General features: G+C 37.9%; 1 protein-coding gene across 4 annotated transcripts in view; it reads right to left on the reverse strand.

Moving 5' to 3' along the window:
• Window positions 1-26,733, reverse strand: part of PLEKHH2 (pleckstrin homology, MyTH4 and FERM domain containing H2) — a 62,945-nt gene that overhangs the window by 10,034 nt on the left and 26,178 nt on the right. For 3 of the 4 annotated variants that reach the window (XM_067463618.1, XM_067463615.1, XM_067463616.1), the window contains 20 exons: window positions 26,012-26,161; window positions 25,226-25,309; window positions 23,879-23,960; window positions 23,085-23,267; window positions 20,668-21,638; window positions 17,972-18,047; window positions 17,480-17,574; window positions 15,946-16,090; window positions 13,957-14,093; window positions 12,558-12,668; window positions 11,428-11,514; window positions 9,596-9,754; window positions 8,247-8,327; window positions 7,111-7,290; window positions 6,394-6,502; window positions 4,391-4,503; window positions 2,791-2,970; window positions 2,001-2,098; window positions 805-982; window positions 467-622 (listed from right to left, as the gene is read on the reverse strand). In XM_067463618.1, coding sequence (XP_067319719.1) covers window positions 467-622; window positions 805-982; window positions 2,001-2,098; window positions 2,791-2,970; window positions 4,391-4,503; window positions 6,394-6,502; window positions 7,111-7,290; window positions 8,247-8,327; window positions 9,596-9,754; window positions 11,428-11,514; window positions 12,558-12,668; window positions 13,957-14,093; window positions 15,946-16,090; window positions 17,480-17,574; window positions 17,972-18,047; window positions 20,668-21,638; window positions 23,085-23,267; window positions 23,879-23,960; window positions 25,226-25,309; window positions 26,012-26,161 — 3,375 coding nt within the window. The remainder of the gene's footprint in view (window positions 1-466; window positions 623-804; window positions 983-2,000; window positions 2,099-2,790; window positions 2,971-4,390; window positions 4,504-6,393; window positions 6,503-7,110; window positions 7,291-8,246; window positions 8,328-9,595; window positions 9,755-11,427; window positions 11,515-12,557; window positions 12,669-13,956; window positions 14,094-15,945; window positions 16,091-17,479; window positions 17,575-17,971; window positions 18,048-20,667; window positions 21,639-23,084; window positions 23,268-23,878; window positions 23,961-25,225; window positions 25,310-26,011; window positions 26,162-26,733) is intronic. The other variant, XM_067463621.1, reaches the window with a different exon arrangement.

The following is a 26,733-nucleotide window of genomic DNA, read 5'->3' on the forward strand; positions in this document are numbered from 1 at the left end:
TAGAGCCCAAAACAACCTACAACAACCTATTACATTTTTATTTATATAGATAGGCATAGAAATGGCTATGAAAGGAAATCTAGGAGCACTTGCCTGAAAATTTCACTAAAATTGGTGAAGGGATAACATAAGCATGTAGTTACCCTTGATAAATATTCTCCATTTGGCAACAAAATGTGAAATCACAAGACACTCCTATCACTGTTAGCATGTATCAATAATTCATAAGGTAACTTTAAAAAAAGGTAACCAATCAGTTATGTCCAAATTCTGACATAAATCTTATACTAATGTCATGACATATACTTCATATACATCTATTTCAAATTTTATTGTATCTTTAATTAACTTTTAATTGCCTTACATGATCCCCAAGCCTCTCCTTGCAAAATAGAAAAACAAAGAAAACATTTCAATTCTAGAAAACACGCCTATGGTAAAAAAGCTAATTAAAGGGAGTGGTCACCTTGATATTTCCTTGGAGACAGTGTTCCACATCTTTGCCCGAGGGATCATCTGTAAACAAAGCAAAACCTGATTCTGCTGGTTTTCTCATTCCTGTATCCTGATTAAGTGTATTCAGAAATTCTTCCACAGTGGTAGAAGCATCAAACCCAACAACCTACAGCCAAACAAATGAAAAAAGATTTGAAATGAGCTCCGGAGACCTTGCTGCCCTGGGAGACCCCCCTAGGAGCACAAGACTCACACAAGCCCTCTCACCCATGACAAGCTGACAATCCATCAAGAGGGTGATTTTATTTGCCCTCCTTAATACTCCATTGTTTTATACTTAATACCTACCTGGTATATGCCATTCATGAAATGCACAGGAACACTAAAGGGTAATGAATGATGGTAGGGATTCCTTAGAAGTGTGGAAAGAATTTCCATTCTTGATGGTCTGGCTTCTCTGTCACCATTCTTCTGGGTTCTTTCTACACATCGCTGGCAGTAAATTGCATATTTTCCAAATTCAGTCCTGTGAGCATAAAACAAGATCTAACGATGTAATGTTTCAGAAAAGCAGGAATTGTTACATGTTATTTAACATATAATACATTTCACTTTCATAACTATTCATTTTATAACTATTCTGCATGTTTATTCACATCCATGATGTTGGGAATCAGAATTGAATTGCAGACTCCACAACAGTGGCTAGAGATGAATGCATTATACTGGATATAAAAATATATATTTTGCAGCATGGTTTTTACTTTTGTTTGTTGTTTATGTCGAATTGTGACAGGAAAGGAAAAATGGGAAAGCTGGAGGGAGTGAATCCTTATGAAAAATGGATGAGAGTCTGTTGACATTCAGAAGAAAGCGGTTGAAAGAAATAAGAATGAGTATGACTAAAAACCCCTATCGAACCCATAGTTCTACATGGCAGATCTAGAAGTTTCAGATCTAGAAGTTTCAGCATCTCCTCCTTTGAACCAGTTAGGATGTTAAGATCGTCTGGGGAGGCCCTGCTCTCGGTCCCGCCGGCTTCACAAGCACGCCTGGCAGGGACGAGAGACAGGGCCTTCTCAGTAGTGGCCCCCCGGCTGTGGAACACCCTTCCTACAGACATTAGATCGGCCCCCTCCTTATTGGCATTCAGGAAGAGAGTGAAGACCTGGCTCTTCAAACAGGCTTTCAACTAAGCAGTGCAATTGATTGATTACTGGAATATGGATTAATGGACAACGAGATCGGATGCTGATTCTATTGATGAGACGTGATGGATTGTTGTTTTCCTGTATTGTTGTATTGATGTCCTGATGTTAACTAATTGATATTACCGTTTTAAATGACTAATGATTTTGTACTGTATTGTTGATACTGGTTGTTAACCGCTCTGAGTCGCCGTTGGCTGAGAAGAGCGGTATACAAGTGAAGTAAATAAATAAATAAATAAATAATAACTTTTGTTTTAACAGCTTTCTGAAGATAATTAAACACTATTAGTTAATTACAGAAAGTAATGTAGAACTTATCCACCATAAAAATACCTGGAATCTGCATTTTTCTTCAAGTGAAGTTTGATGAGCCAAAGGAAGGGATGCTGTGGAAGAAAGAGTCCAACGCAGAGCGCTAAAAGCTGCCAGGCCTGCAGAATGAAGAAAAGCAGCGTCATTGACTAAAGTTTCCTTCAGAAGCAAATAATCTGCAATATAACCAGGAATGTGATCACAATGGAAACTAAGTAGTTAGGAATTCAAGTCTGATGAAAAAGTAAAAATGCAAATGCATTAATATAAAATCATTATTTTAATATTCAGTAAATGTAATACTGTCAATCTTTTGGAAGAAAATCATGACATGTAAAAGACAATGGGCATGCTGCTTCACAAGATTAAAAAAAACCCAAATTATTCTGAGCTTCATTTTGAGGATTTATCGCCTCCTTTTTTTGGTTTCTTGAATATGCGGAGAACTAAATGATTTCCTTTGCATTTAAAATTTTTCTTTTCCACTTTGCAAGTTGAGTATCTCATAGCCAAAATACTTGGGTAAAGCCATGTTATTATGCACTTTTTTTTGTTCTTCTGGCACTTAATTTTGTCCAGGATTTTTGTTCTCTACTTCTGGTTTCTCACTGCCTATACTAGTATCCAGGAAACATAAGTTGTCATAACATCAGTATCAAAATATGAGAGCAACAGACATTCTGCAAAAATCTTCCTTTTTGTTTTGTTTTCTTCCTGTTTTCTTTTTCTAGTTGCAATGATGTTTTTGTTATTATTTTTCACAAATAACAATGTTTGAGAAACAGATATTTCCTTGAAAAGTATATAGTACCTGAATTGGTCCTATTTGATTAGGCGGCTGCCTTCTTCTTGTCTGCTTAACCAATTGACAACAAATTTCGTTCTGCAGCTCTGGATGTGTGAGGCACACTTGTAAAGCACTTTGAGCTAAAGACACATGGTAGTCAATGGCAGGAGAGTCCACTGCAGCATTTATAAACAGCTGGCAAGTCTGAAAATAGACAAATTTTAAAGTGAGCCTTGCAATTTAAGTTTCAATCATTCAATTTTAGAGGGAAAGCATAACAGCTAATACCGCAAATATTAAATGTTTATATTTCTAAGACTAAATCCTTTTACTCTTGGAATAAGATTTGTCTACTTTTGATCAACAGAGGCCCTTCAGAATAAGGATGGACAATAGCACAGGCTGATGTCTGCATTAATTCTCTGTAGCCCTCAATGGGGTTCATTCTCTGCTCTTGATTTTTTGAGTTTGTTTTTGAGTGAGAGTCGGGCTGTACCACAGCTGGTTAATTACTAGCAGCAATAGATTACTGCCAACTGGAAGGTGGCAAGTTCGAAGCCTGAGTTTGATTGAGCACCCAACTATTAAGCCTAGCCTACTGTCCACCTAAGCAGTTTGAAAACAGCAGAGCTGTGAGTATAGAAATTAGGGACCACTTAAAACAAGACAGGTATTTTACGACACCATAAAAATGCCTGCGGTCAAAGAGCAAGGAGGAAATACTATCAAAATGACTTGGCGTGATAGTGGGTGAAGCAACAGGACTCCCTGTGGCCGGAATTGAGCATAACCTTCAGGCGTCGAAGTTGAAATACCAAAATATTTCTATCTGTCTGTCTGTCTTGTATGTCTAAAAATGGCATTGAATGTTTACCATGTATGTGTGCATTGTGATCCACCCTGAGTTCCCTTTGAGGTGAGAAGGGCAGAATATAAATACTGTAAATAAATAAATAAATAAATTTTGTTTTGTATTTTGCAATAAATTACCACATACACACACGGCCTGGTGATATGGAGGTAATTTCATTGTTTTTGGTGAATCTTAGCCATTTTAAGTCCAGAAGAGGTTTTGGAAATAATTTTAAGGTGAGTTGGACTTTAAATTCTAGAAAATTTCAACTAATGTGCTATTTTTACTCTGAACACATCTATTACCAGCTAGAAAAACATGGGGAACACCAAATTAGTATGTTTATACTTCCTATCTACATCAAGAGACCTAACCAGTCAATTTTAAACTGAATTTTAAATATATATTTTATTAGTATTGTGTCACACAATCTTTGTTCCATGTATGTTAATATATGCATTTTAATAGTATTATATTTTATTTCTGTGTTTCAACTATGTTGTATTCTACTCAGAGTCCTAAGATAACAAATACAATTATTGTTGTTGCAAAAATATAGAAAAATTGAGAGACCTTAATTTCCACTATTGAACAAATACACAATTTTATAACCAGTTACCCAAGAATACTGTCAACTGAGTTCCAGGAGCTTACTTATGAATAGACATGGATAAGACTCTACCTACTGTAATATGCACTTTACATAATTTCAAACAAGGCCTATCATCATTCCACGTAATTTGAAACAAAGAAAAAGGTACCAATATTTGCCTTAAATAATTTTATAGCTTCTGTTTGCAAGGCCTCTGAGGGGAGAGTTGTAAGAGGAGAAGTAATCCCATCTTTGCTGTGACAGAGAGTTGGATGTCTCCAGATTTGAGAAGCTGAAGGGGACGGGAAAAAAAAAAGAGTCATTCATGTGAAGCAGTAGACGTAGCATGATTTTGTACTAACCTATCTATCTTTTTAGAACAACCACCTTCCTATCTTTGATATTTCTTCAGATATTTAAAAATAGTCAACATACCACTTCTTGGTGATATGGTTTTCGAACCTCTGAGCATCTTGTTTTGGCTACTGGAAAGAATGTCTATAGCTTGAACACTGGAATGCATTGCCTCAGACAGTAGTGAGCTCTCCTTTGGAGTTCTTTAAACAGAGGAATCCAACCATCTTTCAAGAAAGCCATACAACTGGGATTGGGGGCATGGCCCCTTGCAAAAATGGAAAAATGGAAAAACTGTGATTTTTTTAAAACACGCTTTTTAAAACCTTTTTGTTGCTTTTTTTTTTTTTACCAGGGAGAGCACCTCTCTAGGAAATCAGTCCTCCAGTGCAACTATATGGTCAACTTCCTCCAGAAGTTGGCCATGGAGTTATCCTTTAGGATTTAGAGATTCTTTAAGATAATCTATTATTTAAATCTGTGAATAATCAAAATTCCAAAAGTTAAACTGCAAATTTTGCTGAATGTATATTCCTGCATGACAAGAGTTGGACTAAATAGCCCTTGTGATCCCTTTCCTACTTTGAGATTCAATACTTCTATGATTCTATTGATCAGGGTACTATATTACAGTTGATACTGGCAAGAATGGCATTGGCTTTTTTGGCTGTCATATCACACTGTGGATTCTTCATGTTCAGCTTGTGGACAATCCAAGATCTCCAGATCCTTTTCATATGTACCTTATACTGTTCCTTCAAGCCAAATGTCATCTTATACAAGTTCATTTCATTCTTGCTGCCCAAATGGCATACCTTACATTTATCACGACTGAAATTCATTTTGAACCCACTCTCCAATCTAACAAGACCATTATGAATTCTATTATTATTATTATTATTATTATTATTATTATGTGAAACACAACAAGATGAGTCCACAGCAGACAAGATCAATCTGCTGGCTGTTGTATTGGATCACACGTCAGACATCATAATAATAATAATAATAATAATTATTATTATTATTATTGGAGCCCCAGGTGATGCAATGGGTTAAACCCTTGTGCCAGCAGGACTAAAGACCAACAGGTTGGAGGTTTGAATCCAGGGATGGTGCGGATGAGCTTCCTCTGTCAGCTCTAGCTCCCCATGCAGGGACATGAGAGAAGCCTCCCACAAGGATGGTAAAACATCAAAAAACATCCAGGTGCCCCTGGGCAACATCTTTGCGGACGGCCAATTCCCTCACATCAGAAGCAACTTACAGTTTCTCAAATTGCTCCTGACACACACACAGAATATTATGTTTATTTATATCCCACTTTTTCTCTCCACAAGGAGACTCAAAGCAGCTTACATTAAGAACATTTCAATACAATTTAAAATCTAAAAATATACAAACATTAAAACAGAATTAAATATAAATGGTATTTTAAAAATCAGTTATAATCTATAAAAAACATAATTAAAGCTAAAAACCACAGCACCCCTGACTTGATCTTAAAACCCTTCTTCTTTAAAAGCCTTCCTAAATAAAAAGGTTTTAGTCAGCCACCAGAAGGCCAGCAAGGAGGGGACCATTCTGGCTTCCCTGGGCAGGGAGTTCCAGAGTCGAGGGGCAGCCACTGAGAAGGCTCGCTCTCTCGTTGCCACCGACCGAGCTTGAGATGGAGATGGGACCAAGAGAAGGGCCTCTCCTGAAGATGTCAGATCATAATGTTGAAAAGCATAAGGGCCAATTATATTGAAAATATATTTTCAGTTTTGCCAATCAAATGCTCATATAAACAGGATGCTGTAGATTGCAATAAAATATATTGACTTACTAGAGTCCCCTTCAATGTTTAACAGTTTGCAGACAAGCTGCTCAAACTCTGTCCCAACATTTATATTTGTGCTCCCAGCAGCAACTGTCAGGTGATAGAGCCAAGTATCCTTGAAAATAAAACATGATAATTTCATTCTAACTTTCATTAATTAACAGGAAAAATTATCTTAATAAAAAAAAACTACACATATAGCTGTAAGTAAATTACTTCTAAACAAAAAAAACCTTTATATCTCCATTTTCTTCTATGTCCAGCGGAGACTTCCATATATGAAATACCATGAGGTAGCACAGCAGTTTTAAAAGCATAAACAAATTCTAACTATGAAATGAAAAGAAACTAAAATTCACCAGAATAATATAAAGTGAAAAATCACATGACATGTTAACCCACAAATATAAGCACTTTTTACCTTCAATTTAGCACCCATACCTTAAATGAAATGCTTGAAATTAAGTGTCATCTTCATTTAAAAAATGGCTCAAAACTGATATATTTCAAATTGTTGTATTTAATACTGCTTGCCAGAGTTCATACATCCCACAAAACTATGAATGCACTTTTCTAAATGCCATATAGACATGCCAGAGGAAGAGGAAGTTCGCTGTAACTAGTTATCCTAATAAGCCCTTTGCCATTTAGTTTTCCTTTCAGTTTACTGCAAGCAAATTATCACATTTGTCTTGTGCTACAAAAGAATAAAGAGCTCCCTACTTTCTCATGCTTGGATCCTATAAGCAGATAAGTGGGACCTTGTTCTTTAGGATGGGTGACAATGGTGTAATGTGTTGACAATAAACTACGGCCACTGGCTTCATAATCTTCATCTGAATCACAAGACCGGTCAACTTCTTCAACTTTAGCCTCCCAAAGTCTTATCTGGCCCAAAGGAAACTAGAGGTAAAAACAATAAATAAGATCAAATATGAAACACATAGAAAAGCTGACAACACTTTTGAATGTTAGTTACATTAATTTGGCATGAAGGATGAATTCAGGCAGCTGACTGTATTAAAAATGTGTTTCTAAAATATAGCTAACTGTCTGAATTCATCTCTCAAGCCAAATAAATGAAATTAACTTTCAAACAGGGGTGATCATCATCACCTTATTTTAACATATGGAACAGGATCAATAATGATTAATCTCTTTCACAAGGTGAATCGGAATGACATGTCTCAGTTGCCCACAGCTAAAATTCTTACATTGTATTTGAACTATATTTAATGACTGTAATGCAAGGTTGCTTCAAGGAATGAAAAATGACAGCGTAACTAAGTAGTAAGAGCCACATGGCGCCAAAATTGTGATACAGGTGATAAAATAAAATATATAATGTGATTGCTATCATACTCTCTTCTCCTGTTCTATTTTAGTCAATACAATGGAATTTTAGTGCGAAATCTCATCTTGTTTTATCAGATGTTACAACTGAATGAGACGGATATAAGTGGCCACTCCCCAACATCAGATGTACTTCTACCACAAGCTTGATCTCTAATCATAAAAGACCAATGCATTTTAAAAAGGGTATGCTGAATATATATATTTGATAGTATTATTTATGACTTGTATATATTTCCTTACATCTAATGACCTCAAGGTACTTCTCATTTATATTTGATCCTCATAACTCTGTGATGCACGTAAAGCCAAATGAAAATACTACTACTACTACTACTAATAACAACAACAACAACTTGGGAAGCGTATAATGTATATATGTTATTGCCTCACTATCTTGGGGAAATTCATAAAGATACATGCATATTAGAAGCCTTTTTGCTCATTTATGACCACGTAAGTTAAAGTTATTAGAAATACATACTTCAAGAGTTATAAAGACATACCTTGTCTTCTTGGCTGCGGAAATAATACAAAGTTTTCCCAACTAGCATACACCACACTCTCTTGGAATATCCATGTTTCACCTGTGAGTGGAAAAACTGATGAATACATAATAGGAACAAAAAGGTAAAGGTAAAAGTTTTCCCTTGACTTTAAGACTAGTTGTGTCCAACTCTGGGGAGTGGTGCCAAAGAGTTGTCCGTAGACGCCTCCAGGTCATGTGGCTGGCATAATTGCATGGAGCGCTGTTACCTTCCTGCCAAAGTGGTACCTATTGATTTAGTCACATTTGCATGTTTTCGAATTGCTAGGTTGACAGAAGCTGGGCCTAACAGCGGGAGCTCACCCCACTTCCCGGATTCGAACTGCCAACCTTTCTGTCAGCAAGTTCAGCAGCTCAGCAGTTTAATCCACTGCACCACCGGGGACTCCAATAGGAACAAAGACATATAAGTGTGTTGATGTGTCTGAGCACAATTTAGAACCACATTTTGGAATCACAAAAAACAAGATCAGTTTCTACAAAGGGTCATACACTGCCCCCCCCCCCCAACAATCCTCTTCACCTCCTCGTACATGCACATGAGATTAGAAGCTTCTATTCCAGTGTGCCATCCCAAACCACAACTGGGGTTTATGTTAATTGTGGCTACTTGAAACAAGTCTCCTTCATAAATTATGTCTTCAAATTGCCTTTTTTCAACAGAACAGAGTTAAGATTTACGATATTTGCCTGAGATTGGACAACATGACAAATGTGGTTAATCTCATAAGCATACTTTTTCAAACTCCCTGAAGCTGTATTAGAAGAGGGGGAAAGAGCATGTGAGTTTAGGAAGACAATAGTTCTGTGTCAGACCAGTCAAACCAGATTACTTACCCCAACTATACATTTTTAAAAAAACATTATATATTGAAAAATAGATGAAAATTAAACATGCCAAGTTTAATTAATTATTCTCAATAAGACCTCACTACCTCTGAGGATGCTTGCCATAGATGCAGGCAAAACATCAGGAGAGAATGCCTCTAGAATGTGGCCATATAGCCCGAAAAAACCTACAACAACCCAATATTCTCAATAAGAATTATAAAGGATAAACAGCTCCTTTCTAAGATTTCTAGCACCCTATAAGGGCTCATCTTAGGTTAGGGAAGGGCAACCACTGCTCCTTCATGTCAATGGACTACAAGTGCCATCGTTTCTAATGCTTCTCTAAGTCCATCTGAAATGGAGAATTCTAAATCATAACATCCATTTCCCTGTCCACCATTTTTGGATCAAGCCAGGATTATACACATAGAGATATAGAAAGAAAGCAGAAAATATTCTGAAGAATAACATTTTAACCTTCGTAAGCAAGCCTTTCATGGTTGGTTTGACATCTGGTTGGATAAAAAGTGGACTTGCAGCCTGAACTTTGAGAACATTCTGCAGTACTTTGATCCATTCTTCCAAAATGTTTGGGGAATCTGCAGTCAAGTAATATGTTCTTTTTTCAGTAGTCAGCTGTGTAGTGTCAGAAGAAATAAAATTACGTTGTGGTCAGGCATGTAGCTGGGGGGGGGGGGCTTGAGGGGCTTCAGCCCCTCCCGAAATTCTCAGGGTTGTCCGCGAGAAGGCCTTACTGGGTACATTATTTAAACTGTTATGTTTATTCATATCATGATCTGATCACCATGCTCAATATATCCCATATGCAAGGGGGTATTGGGGTAACAACACAAAGGTTTGTTAGGGAAGATCCTCAGGACCCCCCCCCCCCCTCCGAAACAAAATTCTTAAAATACATTTAATTTCCATTAAATGGTAGCCGTTGTCTCCTGACATTAAGTCCAGTTATGTCTGACTCTGGGGTGTGGTGCTCATCTCAATTTCTATGCCGAAGTGCCAGTGTTGTTCATAGACACTTCCAAGATCATGTGGCTGGCATTACCGCATGGAGCGCCGTTAATTTCCATTACAAATATATTAAAGAGATGCCATGATTAGTATCTGTGGACAACTACTAGATTTATTTTTTTTGTCGTGTCAGGAGCAAGACCGCCCTGAGTCGCCTGCGGGCTGATATGGGCGGGATATAAGTGATGTAAATAAATAAATAAATAAAGTTACTTCTGGTGTGAGAGAATTGGCTGCCTGCAAGGACGTTGCCCAGGGGACGCTTGGATGATTTGATGTTTTTATCATCCTTGTGGGAGGCTTCTCTCATGTCCCCGCATGAGGAGCTGGAGCTGATAGAGGAAGCTCATCCGCCTCTCCCCGGATTCGAACCTGCGACCTGTCCTGCCGGCACAGTTTAGTCCTGCCGGCACAGGGGTTTAACCCACTGCACCACCTGGGGCTCCTACTAGATGAAGGGACAGTTTATATCCTTTACTGGAAAAAGGAAAAGGAAAATATTTTGAAATTTGGTTGGGACATGTTTTTCTCAGGATTTGTGGGAGGAAGGTCTCCTTTTAAATAACTCATAGCTGACAGGAAACAGCCTATCGTTAATGGCTTGGTCAGGGCTGTCTAAGACGTTTGGGATGGGATCCACTGCCCCACATCACTGTATGTGCTCTATAGACTTAGAATCATAGAATAATAAGAGTTGGAAGAGACCACATGGGCCATCTAGTCTAACCACCTGCCATGCAAGTACAAAGTATCCCTGAAAGATGGCCACCCAGCTCCTGTTTAAAAGTTTCCAAGGAAGGAGCTACCACCACACTCTGAGGCAGAGAGTTCCACTGTTGAACAGCTCATATGTTCAGGAAGTTCTTCCTAATGTTCAGATGGAACTCCTTTCCTGTAGTTCAAAGCCATTGTTCCACTGTGTCCTAGTCTCCAGGGCAGTAGAAAACAAGCTTGCTCCCTCCTCCCTATGACTTCCCCTCACATATTTAAACATGGCTATCATGTCTCCTCTCAGCCTTCTCTTTTGCAGGCTAAACATACCAGTTCTTTAAGACGCTCCTCACAGGGCATGGTCTCCAGACCTCTGATCACTTCCCTGTAAATATTTTATATGAAGAGTTCCTAATTAAATCTGTATTTTGCCTTTACTCTTTCTCTATCTTTATAACTTAATAAGTAAAAGAAAATTACAAAAACATTTTAAAAAATCACCCTCCATGTATTCCTGGCACAGACAGAAAAAAGCACCTCAGTTCAAATACATCACTTTAAGGAAGCACCTGAACTGTTTGTTTTCCATCCCCTCTCACAATGCGACTGGAGGCATTTAGTTCAATTTGTCCTTGGGGTTTTCTTATTACATCACTCTATAGGGAAACAAGTGAAACAATGGTTTATTCACATACACCAGCAGAAATCATTAGCAGTGTTACAGATATAGGATTTCTAACTACCCAAGAATTGACATTGAATGTTAGGTTTTTGACCATTCTACAGATGCAAATAATGAATCACCTTGGACAACTTAGCTATTACAAAATATTTAGTTGATTAAGTTATTAGTTCACAGTTACAACTTTAATTTATTTAATGCATTTTATCCTTTCTCCATAAGGTTGGGAGGGGGGGGGTATGCATGTCCTTTTCTCCCCGTTATGAAATTTATGTTTACATTAACCTTGCAAATCAGCATCCAAATGGGACTATTGTGCAAGTGCATTGCATTGGTTTTAAACCAAAGATCTGTTTGAGTATGAAGACGATAGTTCCATAATTTGGAAGCAGCCACTGAGAAGGCTCTCACCTGGGTCCTTATCAAAAGTGCCTATGAGACTGAGATAATGCTTTCTTCCAAAGATTCCTTAAAGCAGTGTTGGCGAACCTATGGCATGCAGCACCCTCTCTCCTGGCACCTGTGCCATCGCTCCCCTCCCCACTAGCCCGGTCACTCGACATCTCCCCCACTCGCATACTGCCCACCCACCCTAGCTTGCTTTCCATCCTGCCCCCTGCTCACTCGCCCCACCCCCTGCTCGTTTTCCCCTTCCCCTAAGTGCCCAAACCTCCTTGGCTTCGGCACTCGATCTCTAAAAGGTTTGCCATCACTGCCCTAAAAGAGCATATAGAAAGTTACAGTCAAGTTCAAAGCCAGATAGCAAGCCAAATTAAACATAATAAATGCATGTTCTTAAATTAACGAAGTAACTATCAATATGGTAATAACAATGTTCTCATTCCCCCAATCCATTTTTTTAAATACATTTTTTAATCCTAAAACAACCAAGAGTGTCCTAAGCCTCTGAATGTTATTGATCATTCTGCAGCATTTTCAGGCACTTTTGGCATACTTTTAAAGAGATGGTCTTAAGTGTTGGTGCTATAATACAATATAAAAACTGCACTTGCTTACCGGAGATTTGTAGTAAAGCAATTCCCCTCCTTTGAGAACAAACCATCGCCGTTTCCATGTCTTTACTTTACCACCCATTTTTAACAAATATCCAGATTTTTCCAGTGGTTCCTAGAGTTTAAAAAATATTGAAAGGTAAATACAATCCTGACCCTTCCATTTGGATGTGAAGAACTACAATGCAACATCTGAGGAAGTAGATTTATGCCACCAACTTCATTCTCTCAGTCTCTAAGGTACTACAAGACCCCTTTGCATACTAATATTCCAGATTAACACAGCTATGTCTTTGAATTGTACAAAACAACAATTAGACCTCGACTGACCAGCAAGCGGCATTGACAAATTAGTGTGAAAGTTGATATAAGGCAATCTATGAAAAAATCTCACTGGTCAAAAATGAAATCATAAGAAAACAACTGACAACTGATCAGAACAAATGTAAGTGTATATCTTTTTACTCAATTTGTCTTTCTTTCTCTTCCCATTTTGCATGTCCTGCACACATTTGAAAACAAATCTGCAGCTGCTCAGAAGTACTTTCCTCCTCTTTTGGGAAGGTGAAGGTTTTGAATTAAACACATAAAAACCACACATAATTTTCCTGAAACAAAACCAGAAATGTATACAACTAGTTCTGCCTGTATGTGTGTTTATTTTTGTTTCTATTTCACGAACCCAACCAGACCAGTATCAGAACACAAGAGTACTCCCAGTGGATCAGACCATATATACATTCTTTTGTTTTTTAATATCCTACTTATTTTCCAGGATTCAAGATCATTTACAGCATGTCCAGCTGAAAACTATTAGTATAAAAGTTTAGAATATTAAACAACAATTCTATTAAAACACAAAGTTAAAACAGTTTCAAACACAGTTAAGACATAATTAAAGAGAGACAAGTAGAACACATTTCATTACAAGCACCTTCTGCTCCAAGTGGTCAAGAGCCAAAGTCCTGCCCATATACAAAAGCAGCAGAGAGGATTTTAATTTAATCTCCCATAGGATGAAATTGCACAACCTGGGAGCAGTCACTGAGAAGGCTCTTTCCCACATCCACAACAAACATACCTGTGAAGATGGTGGGACTGACAGAAAGCCACATATCTTACACTTGGACAGACTCACAAAGATACAGTTATAATGTTGTTTTATTGTGTTTTATGCTGTTGTTGTGTATTTTAATGTGTTATCTTTTAACTATGTTGATCAGGCTTGTCCCCATGTAAGCCGCCCCCAGTCCCTTCGGAGAAATGGAGGCGGGGTACAAAATTAAAGTGATTATTATTATTAAGAAGTGACATAGGTAGCACGATTATATTTTAACCTAAGAAACCAAAAGTGTTATGCTACTGTAAGAACCCTAGTATAAATGAGGCTGTACCATACTTACATTTTTTCCATTATCACTAGATGATGAGCAGGTCTTTGGCAACTTTTGTTCTGGTTCTGAGTAGTCGGTGTCAGTTGAATAAGCATCAGGAGGAATGGCATAATCACCTTCTGATATCACTGAAGAAAGAGAAACACCTGAAAGAAAAGCAAGTATACTAATTCATGTATTTTTCCTTGTCAAAGGTGACACAATTATAAACAACCTGTGTTGTTGAAGGCTTTCATAGCCGGAATCACTGGGTTGCTGTCGGTTTTCTGGGCTGTATGGCCATGTTCCAGAAACATTATCTCCTGACATTTCACCCACATCTATGGAAGGCATCCTCAGAGGTTGTGAGTTCTGTTGGAAACTATGCAAGTGGGTTTTATATATCTGTGGAATGTCCAGGGTGGGAGAAGAACTCTTGTCTGCTTGAGGCAAGTGTGAATGTTAAAGTTTCCAACAGACCTCACAATCTGAGGATGCCTGCCATAGATGTGGGCGAAACATCAGGAGAGACTGCATCTGGATCATGGCCATACAGCCTGAAAAACTCACAGCCACCCATAAATAATCTGTTTGATATAGAAGGACTATATGTATTATGAAATCTGAGAGATATTAGTTCAAGAAATATCAGAATAACATTAGTGGATGAATCCTGTACTCATATTCCAGGAGATTTGACTTTCCTTTATATATGAAATAGATGCTACACAAATACAGTCATTATATATTAGAATTCTCCTTTGATTTATTGCACTTTTTGTTCTTTTTCATAAATATACTGCATTTCTGCTCTGAGCTACTTATGGGAATAAGCAGTGATATGGCTCCTGTCAGCAATTCTGGAACGACCCCAGTACATTTTCTTAGGATGATGCACTGAAGAGATTTAAGTCATGCCGGACATTCTTGTCTAAAGTGAAGCTGAATAATTAGAGACTTGAGGAAGGTGTTCATGTTTTCACCTTCAGTGGTCAGATTGAGTCTTAACACAATGCCTCAATAAAGAATTTTGGAGCATGAATATGTTACAAGCCATGCTTATACACAATACTAAAATCCGTCTTCCAATTCAGACACAATGGGAAATTGTGGTTAAAGAAATCAAAACACGTCTTCTTTAGTTGGCTGTGCAAGGGAAGAAGTTGAAAGGAAGTCCATGTTATATGGCTTGTGAAGACACAGCTTGAGTCAATGAATCTTCTATGTTTTGTCTCCGCCTGGATTTTCAATGTGCCTGGAATTTAGGCGTTCTTTATTCTTTCAAAGAAATGAACAAGTTCTTTGTCACTATGAAATGACAGGAATTGTGTAAGATTTTGTTAGAAATGTATACTGTGGATTATTACTATACAGAAAGTCCCATTTTCATAGAAACAGAGTTGGAAGAGAGATTAAATAAAGAAAAACAGTCTAACCCCCCCCCCCCCAGTTCTTCAGAAGACCTAGAAAAATGTCAGAAGTATTAAAAATTAACTAGGTATTTTTAATTACAAAAATGTGAGTCAAGAACTAAAAGGTTTAAAATGGGTGCAATGACTTGACAAAAGCTACATTTCAATATAAGCAGGTGTGCCTGTAGCGTAGCCAGCCCCAGTGTTAGAAGTCCTGGTGTGAGAAACTTCGGTGAGAGAAGCTCCTGTGTAAGTTCGGTGTGAGAGGAGGCTCTGTGAGAGCAAAGCTGTAAGCTGTTTATCTGCTTGAGAAAGAAATCCAGCGAGCAAAGAAACAAAGAAAGAAGTATAAAGAACTGTATCTCTGTTATGGAAACCTTATTTTTGTAAAAAGTGCAATTATATTATTTTGCTACAAAGTAAAGCCTCCAAAGGAAGAGATAACAGTGGTCTGTGTGTTTTTGTTTTGTTTATCACTTTTGGCTACTGGTGCTGGGTCACACTGCTGCTAATAAGTTACTATGCTGTGCATTTATGGGGAGGGTGTTTTGTTATTAAGCCCACTCACACAACAAAAAATTCAAAACTATCTTAGCATCCTGCTCACCTCGCTTCATGGCCCGTGGACTACCTGGGCCACTTCTGCTTCGAGAGTCTGATTCAGATGTTCGAGAACTAGATCGAGAACTGTCTTCTTCTTCAGACCCAGATGAATCATCTAAAAATGGGTTGTTGCTGATTTGCGCTGCTTTCTGAAGAAAGACATTAAAAACTTGCTTTAAACTTGCATTACTTTAACACTATGACAGCTAAAATAAACTGTCCAAAATTTTTATTAGCACAACAGCATAATAAAAACACAGGTTGGAGTGTAGTGTGTGTGTGTGGGGGGGGGGGGGGAGTCGAAGGACTTGCAGACAAGTTCTATAGACCTATATAAAATTGTTCACATGTTTCAAAGATGCAGATTAGAATTGGCTCTTATGATTTGCCATGTGGGACACGGGAAGGTGTGGCTGTGCTATGTAGCAGCACCCAGGCAATTCCCTTCTTGACAGACTTCATGTTAAGGTTGTGGATGTTGGGTGAGGGTGTTTACATGGGTCCTGGGTAGGGCAATTTGAATGCTTGTGCTCCTTGAGCATGAGTAATGGTATCAGAGTGCCCTCTCAGGGACTCGATGGGTCTGCAGTTGAGCCAGGTCTGGACTGGCTCCAGGAACAGGTGCCTCTATAGTACACCCTGATGGCAGAGAAATATATTCAATGGGGGTCTGTTGCCTACATGGTCATTCCATGGGTTGCAGCACCAGACCAGACCTATGGATTCTGGGATTGGGTTGGACTATTGGGTTCGCTGATCAACATGTGGGTTGGTCAATGCCTGTATCCAGGACCCATGTGTTGGGACCAATGCCATGCACAGTTGTTCCAAAGATACTGATGTCAAGTAGACTTGTCCTGTTCACACAAATGCTCCTCTGCTAAAATAATGTCTACTTAATATTCCAAAACTCAATTTGATAAAATATGCATAGATAGTTCAACAAAAGTAAATACAAAGTAGAATGTGGCCCAATCTTGCCCCCATTTCATATTATTCAGACACATCACAGATGCTGCTAAACATTTTTGTGGTAAGGAGATATGTGGCTGCTGGATACTCATTGTTTCTGGCCAACCAGACACAATATTTTGCTCAGATTTAATATAAATCAGCCTCTCTTAAGAATACTCTGTTCATGAACCTGAAGATCGAGTTGTACTACAGCCAAGCAGAATATTCACAATTGTATTCACTAGTTGGCTCTGTACATTAACATTCTTTCCACCAATATTTTGGACTCTAGAACACTCTGGATGTTATTGATACATTCAGGCTTCACATCTGGCATATGAAATAACAATATACCACCTGGTAAGTATTTTACCATTTGTATTTCCAAATGTAAATCTTTTCATATTTCCAAAACCCACAAGAAAAGACGATTGCAATTAAACAGAGCATGCTACTGTGAAATAGAAGCTGAACAATGCTTTCAAACTATTAACATTTAAATATAGAACTATGTGTCTAAACGTTCTGAAGTTATGTGCAATTTTCTTGTAACTGGATATTATTTATAACAGAGATATAGTTACCCCTTTAAGAGTAGTATAGACTGGTGTAGTCACATTCTTGTATATTAACGACGTGTAAAGTCCTGATGACGAATATGAAGTTGAAGAAGTAGAACCTGAAATAAATATTTCTTTTTCAAAATACTTTCCAAAAATCCTTGGTTTATTCTTATTTATAAAAAGGTTGTTCACCGAGTTAAGTTTCAGCAAAATAGTTAATCTGAACAGTATATAGAAGTATACAACCAAAGTATGAAAAGGGGTGTGTGTCTCTTGTACTTTATCAATCTATTTCCCTGTTGTGTGAATTTTCAGAAATTATTTAGGGAAATTATAAAATTATAGCAAATAAATAAATTAGCAGAAATAATTCCAAATAAAAGAAACATTGTACTCTCTCAAATTGCTTCGTTAAGAACTCTGTTCTTCATCATCTTCATTTTACTGACTCTTAGCATGCATACACAAAGATTTCCTCCTAAAATATTTCATAGTTTAGTCTTGGCAACTTACTTTTATTGAAGGAGTCCATGCTAAAGGCCTCAGAAAAGTGTAAACCCGACTTGGCGACAGCATAAATTCTGCTTTCCTGACATACAAAAAGATTTTTAATAATATGAATTACACCTTCTCTCCATAAATTTAAGGCTATATTCAGATTTCAACTGTGGCTGATTCCTACTCAACTGGGAGAATTAACACCCTCTTCAAATAGCTAAAATCTAAAATGAATATTGCATTCTTTTCATACTGTGATTTACATGCATTTTGGTTTTTTTTAATCTATTCCTCATCAATTTAGCAAACCATTGCTGGATTTCTTGTTTTGAGAAATAGTTTGATTTGTTGTCAAAGGGTTTCATGACCAGAATCAATGAGTTGCTGTGAGTTTTGTGGGCTGTATGGGCCATGTTCCAGAAGCATTCTCTCCTGACGTTTCACCCAATCTATGGCAGGCATCCTCAGAGGTTGTGAGGTCTGTTGGAAACTAGGCAAGTGGAGTTTATATATCTGTGGAATGTCCAAGGTAGTTATTCAGTGCTAACCAAGGTGGCCAATTGCAACATTCACACTTGCCTTGAACAGACAAGAATTCTTTCTCCCACCCTGGACATTATTCCACAGATATATGAACCTCACTTGCCTAGTTTCCAACAGACCTCACAACCTCTGACAATGCCTGACAAATATGTCAGGAGAAAATGCTTCTGGAACATGGTCATACAGTCTGGAAAACTCACAGCAATCCAATAGTTTAATTTGTTTCATAGCTAAGTATTTCTGTCATTAGACACAGTTTGTTGATACTGAGAACTGGGAAGCCCTGGTCTGTGAGCGCTCCAGCTGGAGGTTAGCTGTGACCAGCAGTGCTGCAGAATTTGAAGAGGCACAAATGGAGGGCGAAAGAGACAAACGTGCCAAGAGGAAGGCGCATCAAGCCAACCCCGACCGGGACCACCTTCCACATGGAAACCAATGCCCTCACTGCAGGAGACGATGCAGATCAAAAATAGGCCTCCATAGTCACCTAAGGACCCACCCTGGAAGATTATCCTACTTGGACAATGAGGGATCACCTAAGTAAGTAAAAACTATAATATTTTAACTGCATATAATATTCACTTTTAAGCTACACAAATAGAATTAGCGCAAAAAGATCTCCTCTGGTAGTTTTTGCATCTGCAGTCCCTCACTCATCCCACAAATCTTCTCAAGATTGTCTTCTAGCCTCCAGAGCAAATTTGGGATGACAAATGAGGACTGCAAATTGGTTTATGTACAGTTGCTGGATGACACTGGCTGAATATAACCCATCACTTTTTTTATTCGTCTGCTATACACACTATCAGGAATCAATTAACCTTATATGTATTTAATAAACATTTATTATACCTAAATTCAACAGGACTTTAAGAAAATGTGTGTATGGTAAATGTTTACATATCTTTTTCAGACATACTTAAATATGTTTGCAGCAATTTTCAGTTGCTAACCCATCATAATATATATCAGTACAAAATCTTATTCCAATTCTTGGGTTATTTTTACTAAGTCACACAAATAACACTCAATACCATGACTTAAGTAACATAAAGGAAATATAAAATGGGGATGCTAATGACTATTTCTTCCTCACAGCATGTTCCAAGCAAAGCCCATGAATTGCTTTATAAACATAACTGAAGGAAGTAACAGTAATTCCAGGAAATGCAAAGTTGGAAAAAATGCATGTCCTTTAATTCTAGTTCTTATTCAAATTCAGATGGGACTTTAGCAATACATAATTATCTCAATAGGTTGCCAATGTAGATACCGAAGATATTAAAAAAGTATGTCTTAATGGCTCAAATGTGCTACAATCTCTTTTTAGCTTCTCCTCTGGGCTAAGAGAGTATGATGAAGTGAATATCTGCTTCCTTGGCCAATAATGATGGAAAAAAAATCTTAACAAGAGACCCTAAGGATCTCCTACAATCTTATCTAGTGGCAATTTTCTACTTCATTTAGACCAGTGGTTTCCAACCTGTGGTCTGTGGACCACCAGTGGTCCACAAGAACAAAAATATGGTCTGTGGCCTCACCGTTACTACACCGTTGCCACAAGAGCGACTGGTTTTGCGAAACCCTCTTACAGTGACGAGGCTTATTAAATATAGTTTTCTGTGGGCAAGCAGATGGCAAATACAAGATGGTTTATATTCTGTACCAGAAACTAGGGCTGATGTGGTCTACCAAATGCAATTTTCTGAATGAGCACCCCAAATAACCAAACCAAATCTCAAGTCGACCAAAAACTAGTTCGTAACCCTTTTGGTACTAATATTGGAGAATGATCCCTGGTCAAATTGGTCCCTGGTCAAAAAACAATTGGGAACCACTGACTTAGGGCCCTTCCACACAGCCCTATATCCCAGAATACAAAGGCTGAAAATCCCACAATATCTGCCTTGAACTGGGTTATCTGAGTCCACACTCAGATAATGTGAGATTTTCAGCCTTAATAATCTGGGATATAGGGCTATGTGGAAGGGGCCTAGATCTCTCTGTCTCTTGGTAACCCCTGGTTAGACTTACTAAATATATATATAATCTCAACAGTTAAAATGGGCAAAGACAGTTTGTGAACACATTTCAAAAATTAGTGAAAAGATGAACTATTTCACATTGAATTATGAAACTGGAATATTGTTAGGAATAATTTAATTTACCCAAGAGGGGAATCGATGCAGTGGTGGGGTAGGAGGCTTGCTGCTTGCAGTTCTCCTTGCATCACCTGAGTCCAAGGATTCTGGACATTGAGTTTCACAGGCATCATAAGTAAAGAGTTCATCATTACAGTCAATATCCATCTTTTCTAAGACATCTGTACCTTCTCCATCCAACTGATCAATATCTGTTTCCTGAGGCTTAAAGGGACGTATCATGCTAATTGCATTTCTGTTTTTGCCGAACATTTTGTCTGAACATAGAGATGGTTGGCTAAAATGTTTTTTTGCCAATGCTGCGTTTAGAGCAAAGACACTTGGAGTCCTCAGCTTTGGAGGGGGCAAATTTGATGGAGAATCCAGCTGTCTGTCAGAGTCCACTGCTAGTATCAGTGCTGGATGCTTAGGAGCTAGAGCTGGGGTTAGAATTGGACTTGGAGTATTGGCCTCACTAGAGGAGGATGAATAATCCAGCTTGTGGGACTGAAACCTCTTATTCAGTTCATCAGAAAAACTATCATGGTCTTTCTTGTCGCCGAAGGATTCCAAATTGCTTTTTCCAATGACATGGTTCTGGTTTTTCCATGGTGACCCTTGTTGCCAGGAATATAATTTTTTGTGTACATTTCCTTGAGCTTGGAAACCTTCTTCTTCCATAAAAGAACTGCTGTCATCTGATGCTGTCAAGTACATTTCACTCCCAATTCTGCTGTATCCTGTACCCTCTTCAGATGTGTGGCTTGAAAGAGTAGATGCGCACCTAGATTTTGATCTGCTCTTGCCTGTTTCTTCTTCGTCAGAGCTCCAATCGCTTACTGTAATGCAGGAATTCTTTGACACATTACTATCTAGATCTTTTGACTTTACTGCTTGTCTTTGTTCTAGCATAAAAGCATTTTGTTGTAAGGGCTTCAGACATCTATTATTTCCATACGTTGTTGAGCCAACGGAAGATGTTTCCTGGTTTTCTTTCTCTAAAAAAACACATTTGGGAAGTGTTAAAAAAGAGACCATGGTTTGTAATAAGCATGTGCATGTTACATCGATGTAGAGACAGAAATTTTTCAATAAAGGAAACAGAGATACACAGTTTGTGTGAGTGGCGTACAGTATTGCTGGCAACAACCAAGAGTAGCCGGATTGATCACATCCAGTTAAAGTAATTTGTTGCTGTGTGCCTTCAATTCATTTCTGGCCTATGGTCACCCTAAGACAAACTTATGGAGTTTTCTTGGCAGCATTTGCCTTTGCCTCCTTTGAGACAGAGAATGTGACTTGTGTATGTAACCCAATGGGCTTCCATGGCTAACTGTGAATTCAATCATTGTCCTCAACATATTGAGATAATTATGTTAAGAGCAATAGTGCTTGTCAAATAAGGCACAGTATTCTAACTCTTTCCTAATCCAGAGTTCATCAACAAAATAACTGTATGAAATTTGTTTTAGTCTGAAGAGAAGACTCGCATTTCTAGGTTTCTCTCATTTTAAATTATTTCTTTTCTAAATATTTACTGGTTGAAATACCAGTTTTGACAGGTAGAAGAAAGATTTAAGGTGGTGAAATTGACATTTTTCTTAAACATATTATAACAGAATTCAAGTTCACTCACTTTCTAATCCCAACCTCTCCCATCTTCAACTCTAATGCCATTGCAGTTAGCTTCAGTCAATACTAATTTGTTTTTATTTTATTTTTTTGTTAAGTCACAACAGGGAATCAATTCAAAGTGCAGTAAGAGAAGTGCGGGAGAGAACAGGTTACTTCTCAGTAACTATAATTTTTGAAGTGATAGTTTATAAATTCATACAACTAGCCTCATTCTTTTCTTTGCACATGAACCATCTATGTTATTTCTTATAAAATACCACTTACAAATCAATCCAGGGTTAAAAACCCTAAAGCAGTGGTTCTCTACTTGTGGGTTCACAAGTGTTTTGGCCAACAACTCCCAGAAATCCCAGCCAGTTTACCAGCTGTTAGGATTTCTGGGAGTTGAAAGCCAAAATATCTGGGGACCCACAGGTTGAGAACCATTGCCCTAGAGGCACCAGATCCCATCTAATCCTGGAAGCTACGCAAGGTTAGTACTTAGATGGGATACTGACAGCTAAGTGCTGTAAGCGAGATTTCAGAGGGAGGAACTGATAAAACCACTTTTGAGTATTCCTCGCCTAAGTAAGGTCCATGCAATTCACAAGGTCACTGTAAGTTGCCAGGTGACTTGAAGGGACGAACAAATACACACACATGTCAATCAGTTCAAAACAATATTTAAAATCCCCACATTTTCCCCAACAAAAAATGCTCCCTTTTAATCTTTCATGAAAAATTGCATGATCAATAGAAGAAGAAAATGATTTCTTATCAATCTGTTTAGAACTGAAATAGCAATCCTTAGACATTAACATCCAAAATACCTAGACTGCTGTTGCCTTCACTCAGTTCAGCTTGCTTTGATGCAGAGTTGTTTGGGTCTTCTGGCTTAGGAACTTGTTGCGGGCTTCTTGCTCTATTTAGGAAGCATCCAAAAGTCAAACTGCTCAGGCGTTGGCCTTCTGAAGGTTTATGCGTTGCAGGAACAGATTTCTTTCCCTGAAGTTCTGTAGAATAATAACACAAATATCAAGATTTCATGTATTCTGCTATTAAATGCCAACATAAAAGGAAACCATGTTAATTCACAAAGGGGAAAAATTCAACCCTCACAGGTGGAGAAATCTTTATTAGTTTGACAAATAAAAATATCACAAATGACATGAAATTGTCCACATGATAACAATACTGTAAAGCCCATAACAGTATAATATTACACACTTTTATCAGTGTTTCTTGATTATATTTGTTCATTTCAATTTCATGTTTAATGTATTTTAATATATTTAGTGAAGAAGGTTGTATTTTGCCACACATTTAGGGTGACACATTGCCACAGGTATTTGTGATTAATGTGTTCAGCACTAGTTAATGTGGCCAAACTCCCCCTGATCATCAACTATCTCTACTACAGCAGCCTCCAAACCATATTCCAAGCAAATATTTTTAGGAATATTCTGGTGGCATGCTTCTGCAGGAGGTGAGACTTCTTATGCAGAAACATCATATCCATTTAGTATGAAAGTACTTGGAGTAACTCAATTAAACATTTCCCTTCTTTGAACAATACAAAATACTTTTCTCCACCTAGAAAATGTATGTTGTTTGCATTGCTTACCTTGTAGTTTGTTCTGCAACAGCCTCATTTCTTCAGTCTGGTTTTGGTTGATCATGCGGAGGTTCTGATTCTCTACTTCCAGCTGAAACCATTAAATACACAATTCTCACCCTTAGCTGAAAGGTTAGAATGTACATCTTGTTCCCTCATATTTTTCTTTCATCTTATTTGAAGAAGGCTCAAACCACGTATTGTCGAAGGCTTCCATGGCCGGAATCACTGGGTTGTTGTAAGTTTTTTGGGCTGTATGGCCATGTTCCAGAAACGTTCTCTCCTGATGTTTCGCCTGCATCTATGGCAGGCATCCTCAGAGGTTGTGAGACGTCCCAACCTCTGAGGATGCCTGCCATAGATGCAGGCAAAACGTCAGGAGAGAAAGCTTCTGGAACAAGGCTGAAACCTTTTACTTGCTTATCTTAGAACAGTAAACAGAAGGTTCACATATAAAGAGATGTAATGTTAAGTACATGGGAGTAGAATTTCAAACTACATGTGAATATCTTGACTATACTTAAATACAATATGATTTAAATGTTTGATTGTTTAGAATCACTGTTTTTCAATTTAGCCTCAAGGGATATTTTAATTTCACATATACAAATTATGATTATCAGAAAACCTTACACAAAATAAGTCAGTGGAACAAATTTTCCCCTTAAAATTAGAGAAATTATATTTTAATGCTCAAACAGGAAATGATGCTCACCTATATATTCCCATTCTCTAGGAGAGTGGTTCCCAACCCTTTTTTGACCAGGGACCACTCTCCAACATTAGTACCAAAAGGGTTACAAATCAGTTTTTGGTCAACTGTACATTTGGTTTGGTTATCTGGGGTGCTGGTTCATAAAATTGTATTGGATAGACCACATCTACTCTAGTTTCTGATACAGAACATATGCCATCTAGTAGTCGCCATCTGCTCACCCACATAAAACCATATTTAATAAGCCTCGACACTATAAGAGGGTTTCACAAGACCAGTCACTCTCATTGCAACAGTGTAGTAACAGTGAGGCCACAGGATATATTTAGTTCTTGCGGACCACTGGTGGTCCACAGACCACAGGTTGGGAACCACTGTTCGAGGATGTCAGGAAGAAGCAACATGCTCCTAGCAACATGTTTTCTTGGCTGATAAATTGTGCCTTTGTGCTATTGGGATACTAATTATTTGAGCAAGGTTTTCACTGTGCATAGTTTAGAGTTCCCACTTCATCTGAAGAACATTCATACACTATATTATGCTGAAGATTTTTCCCCCAAATTATATAGGGACAGTTTCATTGACTTCAAAGTACTGAGAATCATCTGCTATACATTCTACACAGCCAACATGAGACTCACCTCATGGAGCTTGACAGTCACCCATTCTTTGATCTTTGCTGCTTTTTCCTCTATAATTTTTGCCTCTTGTATTCTTATTTGCTTCTGAAACAATAAGCTAGACTCAATCTTTTTGACATCTGCATCTCTGATCTTTAAAAAATATTTTATGGCTTACCAAGCATTACAACATCCAACTCTGATCCAATTACAAAGAGCAAAACCTTATAAGAATAAGGAAAACACCTTTACATCTTCTCTTTAAGAAGAATCCCCAATTGTTGGGAGTGTGTCAGGTGACCTTCTGCAGGGCACTAGTACAGAGTAGTGAAAACAATGGTGCATTAGCACCACAACTGCTGCTGTTATGCCAGGACCAAGTTAGAGCATAAGAAAATGATGATTCACATAATTGGGATGGGGTGGGGATCTTCAACCTGATTGTTGGAGCGCCTATTTTCTTTAGTAAGGACACCCACCTCCCACAAATTGGGACTACCATCTTATTCTTTGCAGAAATTAATGGAATGCAGTTTTCAAAAGGAAAATGAGCAATTGCCTATTGCTACAATTATGCACACTTTCTTTTTCTGTTCATTTTTCTCTCTCCCTGTTCCAGACAAGAAAACACCATCCATATTTAACTGGTTATCAATAGATAGCTTAAAACAATCTGAAAATGTTTCAACAATGTATTAACTTGGGGGAAATTTGGGGAAATTCCAAACATTTTGTTTTCATTAACCCCCCCCCCTTTATATTCTCTTTCTACAAATCCAGATGAATGACAGCACTCTTATTTCCAACCTGCTCTAGAAGCTGTTGCTCCAAATTCTGTATAACATCATCTTTCTCCTGCATCAGTATCTCCAAATCTTGGCACTTCTTATACAACCTTGTCTCTGACTCACTGGTTTGGATGTTAGCAGCTTTTAGTTTCTCTTCCATAATCTGGACCTAGAAGGTAAAATAAAACACTGTATATAAAATAGGAATAATTTACAATACATTTCACAGTACAAAATTACCAAAGTGTCAAAATCTACACATAAGCAAACATTCTAAACAGTGATAAATAAGCTTTCAGGACAGATAAAAGGTGCAAACTATATTTTGTTGTTGCTGTTAATTCATTTATGTATCATTTAATATTAAGATTAAAAGCAATTTACAGTTAAAATGGAAGCACGCAACACGCAGGAAGAGGAAGAAGAACTGGATCTGCAGTTAAGTGATAATGTGGGCAGGCTCTTCATGTTCAGCTCATTTTATGTTCTACCTGGTAATTCTCTTCCTTTACCTAAGCAAAACAGCATATGCAGCATGCAGACAAGAGGAGGAATCAGATCTATGCACCACTTTATTTATCCCATGGATGTGGCTCATTTTCCTCTTCCTGTGTGCCATGTCAATTTTTCTACATCTGTGGGGAAGCTAAACTTGTGAAAGTGAAAAGTCCAGTTTGGTTCATTAGGTATTCTGCTACGGCTGACTTCTCTGGTTGAAGTAGTCTGCAGTGCCTTTCATGT

This window comes from Anolis sagrei, chromosome 1, assembly GCF_037176765.1.
Source record: "Anolis sagrei isolate rAnoSag1 chromosome 1, rAnoSag1.mat, whole genome shotgun sequence".
NCBI classification, from domain to species: Eukaryota; Metazoa; Chordata; class Lepidosauria; order Squamata; family Dactyloidae; genus Anolis; species Anolis sagrei.